General features: G+C 40.1%; 1 protein-coding gene across 1 annotated transcript in view; it reads right to left on the bottom strand.

Annotated features, from left to right (window-relative positions):
• LOC108793133 (anoctamin-3-like) overlaps positions 1 to 7,839 on the bottom strand; it is a 110,241-nt gene that overhangs the window by 90,065 nt on the left and 12,337 nt on the right. Inside the window, exon 4 of the mRNA XM_018564089.1 lies at positions 3,723 to 3,854. Within this exon, the coding sequence (XP_018419591.1) occupies positions 3,723 to 3,854 (132 nt within the window). The remainder of the gene's footprint in view (positions 1 to 3,722; positions 3,855 to 7,839) is intronic.

Here is a 7,839-nt window from a genome sequence, read left to right as displayed (position 1 = left end):
CGGGATGGGGAGTTTGGCTATAGAGATGGACATGTTGATGAACATCATGGGGGGGAGTGAGTGCTGCTGTTACCTCTGGCTCTGGCTGTGTCCAGCATCCTGCCTGGCTCACTGATGTCACTGATTGCTAGGAGCTGGGCAGTACACCATCCAGAGTGTCCCATTTGGCTCTTGGCATACATGTGATGTCAGTGAGCTGGCCAGGATGCCAGCAAGAGCGTTATAGGTTGCGGGGAGTTTTTAGCAACCTAGGACACTCTGGCCAGAAAGGGGGTAGCAGGCATACCTTCCGCACCCAGCAGGTGACCTAATGCCCTGGCCATTACTAACTTCTCATGCCTTGTGTCTTTGTATGGAGGCAGCAACCATGGCAGAAGAGGCGCCTTACTTCCTTATTTCATAGCTGCCCCCCTAATGACTGGTGATCTGATGATTGGTGGGTGAATTATCAAGAAATGAGAGCTTCATAAAGCTCAGATCTATAGAATGGATGAAGTAGAAGCAGGGAGAGGTATAGCTTTCACTCCAGCAGGGAACTTGTCTTGAGGTGTTGACTACTTAGAGTTTTATGAAAACATTTCTGGTACCTATACTGATGGAGAGGCAGGCAGCAGGTCTCTGAAAATGCCCAATTGGGCATAATGCCCACACTTCTATATTTTTTTGGAAGTGCAATCAGTTCCAGCAATTATTATCGTATAATAGTTCTATAGGCCACAGGTCATAAATGTTTTCCTTCAATTAGATCATTGAAGCGGTCACATGTAAAATCATTCAGTTTTGATATTTCATAGTTCTACTAACAGAGAAACCCAGGAAGCGACAATTAGATGTAACACCACCCACACCCTTTCACATGACGGAGTTCTGTGGGTTGTGTGCTGCAAAGGAAGAACTCGATCTTTGCTTTGGTTCTAGAAAAAGTGTGCAAATGTTACATACTCCAAACCATCCAACTCTGTACACTGTGCTCTAAGTGACATACTGTGGACCACCTGACTCTGTACTCTACTGTATGTGACATACTCTAAACTGCAGCACTCAATACACTGACTGCAAGTGACATACTCTGGATTGTTCCTTTCGGTACACTGTAATAGTTGTAACATACTACAGCACTGCACAGTACAATACACCATGATTCTCCACACCTCTCCACTCTAAATACTTTACTGTACATCAGTCATTCTGAATTGAGAAAGCTGGTCGGATGTCCAGTGAAACATCTTCAAGAAAAATACAGCAAGTCCAGTGTCCTTGACTTATTGTTTACAGGTTTACTGTACATTATATACTCTAGACCGCTAATCACCACAGCATTTTCATAGACTGGTGGGCAAGTTCAACCCTCCAGCTGTGCCTTAACTACAAAGCAGCACAGTGGCATAGTGGTTAGCGCTCCTGCCTTGCAGCACTGGGGATTCCTGGATCAAATCCTGGCCTGGTCACTATCTGGAGGGAATTTGCATGGGTTTCCTGTGGGTACTCTGGTTTCCTTCTATGCTCCAAAGACATGCTGAAGGGTAAATTTGCTCTCCTATGTGAGATAGGGACCTTAGATTGTAAGCTTCTTGAGGGCAGGGACTGATGTGAATGTGCAAAGTGCTGTGTAAATTGTTGGCGCTATATAAATACCAGTATTAAATAAATCCCAAGCCTCTGCCTTTGGGAGTCATGGCTGTAACTGTTAGTCTTGCAATGCCTCATGGCAGCTGGAGGGCCAGAGTTGCCCACCACTGATATAAGTGTTATACGTTGAACACATTTTATGAACTATTAAGACTTATGCATTCGACTTATGCATTCGACTTATGCATTCCACTCTGTTCAATAAACAGGTGCACTTTTGATATTTATTTTATTATTATGTACAATCTCATTATGCAACTTTAATAATGCATTTAATTGCAAAGAGACCAGCTTACACACAACAATTCTATAATTAAAAGTAAAAAACAAAACAAAGATATGCCATTGCATGAGTGACCGCAGCCAATTTGACTTTAGTAAACCAACCCCAATGAGTCAGCTGACTTATAGGGGTTGATTTACTAACCTTATAAACACACCACGAACATGTATACACCTCTGTAGTGTGTTCCCTCCCAGCATGATCTATGGGTGGAATCTAAACACCTTTGTAGTGTGTACACACCCAGCAGGTGTGTTGTGCAAAGCCCTGCCCTGAATTGCAAGGTGATGTTGTGTAAATTAGCTCTACATTGTGTTGCTTGCGTTGATGAATGCAGGAATGTAAATGCATGAGCTAACCATTTTTGTCTAAACTGTGAAGCAGCATTATATATGCATCATGTGCATGATTTTTCCATATATGGCATTAGTGGAAATATGCTTATAGAGACTTTTTGGTTGATAAATACGCTTTGCTGTGTAAAAATCACACGCACCTGGTGCGTGCGTGTGTTTAGGTTAGTAAATCACCCCCATAGACTTCCATAGCAGTAAAGCACAACCATTGTATAGCACTACAAAGTTCTCATTTTTTTTCTTTTAGTTTTTCTCTATGCAGTGTTTTTACTTTTCATGTTCTCTCGCTCTCTCACACTTTCTTTTTTTCAAATTTATGCTTATTAAAACTGGCTTCTAGTAATGAAAAGTAAGTGAATATTAACTTGCAGAGTATAAACACTCTCACATCTCAAAATCCTATGAATCACACTTTTTTGATGTGCATTAAGCAGTCTGTACAAACCTCTGTATTATAGAATTTAATCAAAACAAAAAATGGAAAATGAAATTGTTCTTTCATATAAGCCTAATTGTGATTTAGATCAACTTGGAAGTAGGTTGGCAGGAAATCTAATGTGATAAATCCAATACCAAAAAGGTATAAAATCAATTTTAACTTTTCAATTTAATAAAAATCTCTGTGTTAAATAAAACGGGGTTTATTATGTTCAATAAAGATCATCATGTTAGCTGGCTCTACAAGCTGAAATTTTTCAAAGGGTTTTAGAGCCTTGCAGAAAAAGTTATGAAACAGAAAACTAAACAAGTGCCTCGGAAGTGCAATTATATCTTATAACAGATAGCTCAAATCAAATACATTTTCAGTGTCCACAAACCTGGAGCATTTTTTATTATCTGAAATTCTTCATTGTTTCACTATCTCACTGTTTTCAAGGGTAACACATATATGACCGTCTCAATAAAGAGTCTTTAATTCATAAGTGCTACTTCTTAAAGGATGAGTGGCCCTTTTTGTCCCCTTCACAGATGCATAATTACCGAGGTCTGGTGGCCGCAGCCTGGTTTACATGCATTGCTGAATTTCCCCTCTGTCCTGGCCACACCTCCGCATTACAGCCCAATACAAGTCTATAGGGCTAATTTATTATCCTCTGGCCTCGGGTGGCAAAGGGAGAAAAACAGATAGAAGTTTATGGGGCTGTAATGCTGAGGTATGGCCAGGACGGAGAGGACTTGTTAGGGACAGAGATTTGTCAGAGGTCTTCTGGGGCTGCAGGAAATTTGGGGCATTGTTTTCACTTTGAATTATTATTTATGTTTCACTATATCTTATAGATCATACATGTCTCTTGATAAAAAACAAAAAACAAAACTATATAGGATGTACTGCCAAATTACTTGCACCACTGGCCCCTTTAAATCTTTAAAACTGCTGACATATAACCCATGTGCTTTACTGTGATCCAGCGTAATGAACAATGAACACATCACCTTTACTGTTATTTACTTACTGGTGCATGCGAGCCCGGCTGAAAGGAGCTGTATAACAATCCGTCTCTTCTAGGTCTGGAAGGGCTTCCTTGTCAAGCTTCATTGGGTTTCTAGGCAGCCAGCTTTTAAGTTGTCTCATGTTCCTCTGCAAACTAAAATGGAGAAATGCTTTATAACAATCAACTTGATCTGGAATGACCTTGGACAGAGAATTATAAAACAGCTCAATCTTAATTTCTCTATGCAAGGTCAGGGGGAAATGGGATGTTAAAGGAGAACGCTACCCACATAATGGGTGGAGAGCAACATTCCTTTTAGGTTTGACATGTTGTGTGTTCACAAAAAAACAAAAACTTGTGTGTGGCTTTAGTAAACCTGAGGTTTGAACATGCAGTATTTTTAGGTAAACATTTTCAAGCAAGCAAATAGAAAAGAAAACATAGTTAATATAAATTTCCATAATGTATATACTAAAAGCACAGATATGTATTTTCTCCTAGGTTATGTCTCTTAGTTTATGTTTTTCGTATGCTACAGGTTTGCTTAAGCGTCCACTCCTCAGTGTCCTCCAAATCTTCATGTTCTGCTCCCCCTGAAAAAGTTCAAACCCACTTTATCCTAATAACAATTCTTCAGACCTGTAATTCTAACAATTCCTTAGCCTCTGAACTCTGCCCCCAAAAACTTTCATCCAGTACACTTCATTCATCTAACAGTCCCCACACATCACTCCTACCGTCATCAGCTTTTTAACGCTCACGTTCTTTGTCCACTACTGGAGTTTCCCAAAACCAATTCGCAAACCAAAATTTGGCCTTGGTAGTGCTGATTTTCTTAGTGTAGCTGATGAAGTTCTTCAGAAGGAGTTTGCTTTCTTTTGAGTGATATGTCTACCTTCCTCATGATTATGCTTAATGACATCTTCAGGCACAATTGTAGGGGCAGTACATTGGGGTTTGCCTTTGCTCAGTGCGGTAATGCCATCATCATCATAATTCAACAAATTTGCACCCTGCGACTTTCATTTGCCTGTGGTCACAACTAGTGTTCTTCTATAAGTAAAGAACAATGTTATCACAGTACTTTACTTACTTGCAAACTAGTAGCAAGGGTCAGCTTGAAAGTCATAATTAGCCAGTGAAAAGCGAACCATAATCTGTCATGCTCTTGCTACTGGTTCGCCCTCTACTTTTGTGTTTATGTGCTGTTCTGTCTATTTATCTTGGGCTCAAACTCCAGTATCACTCTAATCCTTTAAATGTTCTGATCTAATTTGTCTCATTTGCTACCTGAGTGCTTCGTGTTCCTACTGCAGGTTTGAGAAAATGCCTCCTTACTTGATCTAGCTCAAGGGTAACTGACAAAAAATTTGTAATCACTCCTCAATCAATGTTTGATTTATAGTAGAGTATATCAGCAGTACAAGCCGTTTCTTTTTTTATCAGCTAGATTAATATTACTAGACATTCTCGATTACACAGCAGTATGGTTTTGTTAGCCACTTTATGTTAAACATGTAAAAAATCCATCTAATCATCAAAGTTCTTGGAAGTTTATATGGGCAACCAATCAAATTTAAACCTGCAATAAAAACTGTGCATCATCTTTTCGCTTTGCATGCTATCGTAATGGGATTGCTAGTTATTGCGGAAGAAGTTCTGGAGCAGCAGATGAGCATGCACCCTGTCATAAAATACATATGCCACAAAGCATCCTGTAATTGAAGACTCTCAATACTTACCTTTCCCACTGCCAACACTTCTAGTGTTGATCTCCTGGGTCTCTTGCATCCCAGCCCAGTTCTCCCTCTGACCTACATATTATTGGGGATACAGTAGTAACATGGAAATCAGCAGTAGGAACCAGTGAGAACTGCAAGGCACCCAGGATATTAATGAATGAATGTCACCAGCACACCAGGAGTATTAAAATCCAAATTGTTCATTTATTGAAACGTCATGTCATCAGAACTAGCGCTTTCGGGGCCTCGCAGGGTCCCCTTCATCAGGCTCAGCAATGAATGAAGGGGACCCTGCGTGGCCCCGAAAAGCACTAGTTCTGATGACATGACGTTTCAATAAACTAAGAATTTGGATTGCAATACTCCTGGTGTGCTGGTGACATCCATTCATTTGTACTACTTGGCGGGCCATCCGCGGTCACTGAAAGCACCCCCTCCCCCCCATCTGATTTGGGGCTTTCCAGTAAGGAGTGCAACAAGGCAACTCTACATTTGCACCCAGGATTTTGACACTCCCTGAGGTGTCAGTTTCCCTAAGATCTCAGGTTAAATATTTCTACTAAACAGGACAGTATTTTGTAAGTGCAGGCAGTAGGAAATGTAAGTATTAAAAGTCCATTTTACAAGGTACATTTTATTGGGGCTTCTTTATTTTTATGATAGGATAGTTTTAATTCAGCTAAACCTTCACCCAGATCATAAAAAAGTAAAGCCACCTTTAAAGATATTTTTACTTTTAAATGCAGGATTTTGTTGTGCCTAATACCTTTGGTGTTCTTAGATCCAGGGCTCCTCTCCCTTGTCCTCGCTCCCTTCACTTCATGAATTTCATTGCCACCCCCCATGATGACACGCAGGTAGTTCCAATGCTTGTACACTGAGTGGTCAACTCAGAACCCTTTTTTCTTTACGTTTGCCCAAAAAATACTTTTCCCTGAAATCTTGTGAGATTTCGCAGTTTGCAGATGAGATCTCTATGGAAGACAGTGGTAATGTAGTCTTCCTAGGGGGCAGCTGTTAGGCCTTGGCTATGTCACCAGTGCTTTTCATAAAGATCTCATCTGCAAACTGCAAAATCTTGTGAGATCTTGGGAAAGGGATATTTTGGCAACATTTAAAGAAAAAGTAGAGCGCTGAGTGCACAGGCACAGGAACTGTCTGCGCATCATCCTAGGGGGTGGGAAATCCAGGAAGGGAAAGAGACCAGGAAGTAGAATGATGTATAAGTAACCGAGTTAGTTCTTGATTAGAAAATAGATTAATTTGTGGATAGTTTGGAATTAGCATTAATAGGTACATGAACCATGTATTTTTACTGCTGAAGAGGGTAAGGTCCACTTTAAGAATTCATTATAGGTGTTGAAGTGTAAGTGCAGCCAAACCATTTTAGATTAATATGGGAAGGATTAGAACTACATGTTGGGTGTTTATTGCTATCCAGGGCTCCAGTACTTACTGTTTTGGTTACAACCCTTTCAGCATATAGGAAAAATCTGCATCAGGAACACAAACAGCAATACAAATATTACAAACATTCTAGCCTTCCCCTACCATAGTAAAGACAAAGATCCCATCAAGGTTGATGCTGGGGATTTTTTTCTCACTTTCTGTCTACTAAAACTGTTGTGACTGGGAAAGTATTTGAGGGGAAATCTTTCTAACAGAGCCCCAGATAACAGTAAGAACCCAATATGGGTCAAATCATTCTGAACTCAAAAGTTAAAAAAATAAAAATAAATTTACAGGACATACACATTAAAGGGCTGATTTATAAATCTTTCACTCAGAATACAACTGGGTGAATGCTGTTCGCATAGCGTTACCACCACTAAATAGCACTGAGGAACATATGAATTTCTTCTGCACCATCGAGTGGCTGTAGGTCTGTGTGAAATCAAAAGAGGATCACATTCCTTCTAAGAAATTGGACTGATTTTGCACATTTGATTTTGCACATTTTGGAAGTGGAATAAAAATGAAATGTAGCCAAATACAGAATTATGGTACATGAGTTAATCAGCTAAAGTTAGATATGCAAGCCCTAATAAACCAAATTAATGTTTTCGCAAACTGGCCACTTGAAGACAATGAGAGTTATTTCAGGAGGAATTCAGCTCGGCTAATGGGTAAATTTACTGGGTGTGCTGAAAGCAATATACATTTCCAATATCACATTTATTTTTTATTTATTTTATCCAAAACATGTACACTGAAGGCATAACTGTGTGGGATTATTTTTCTAGACCTTGTTTGCAGTAATTCATTGTATTGAACTATAAATTTGAGCTGAACTCCTAGGGTGAAGTAGAGGCAATGGCACTGGCGGAACTACCAGGGTCGCAGCGGTCGCAATTGCGACCGGGCCCTGGCGTTCGGCCACTTGGGGGGGGGCCCAG

Source organism: Nanorana parkeri, unplaced genomic scaffold (genome assembly GCF_000935625.1).
Source record: "Nanorana parkeri isolate BGI_ZX_2015 unplaced genomic scaffold, ASM93562v1 scaffold724, whole genome shotgun sequence".
Classification (NCBI taxonomy): domain Eukaryota; kingdom Metazoa; phylum Chordata; class Amphibia; order Anura; family Dicroglossidae; genus Nanorana; species Nanorana parkeri.
This window is presented reverse-complemented; position numbering and strand designations above follow the sequence as displayed.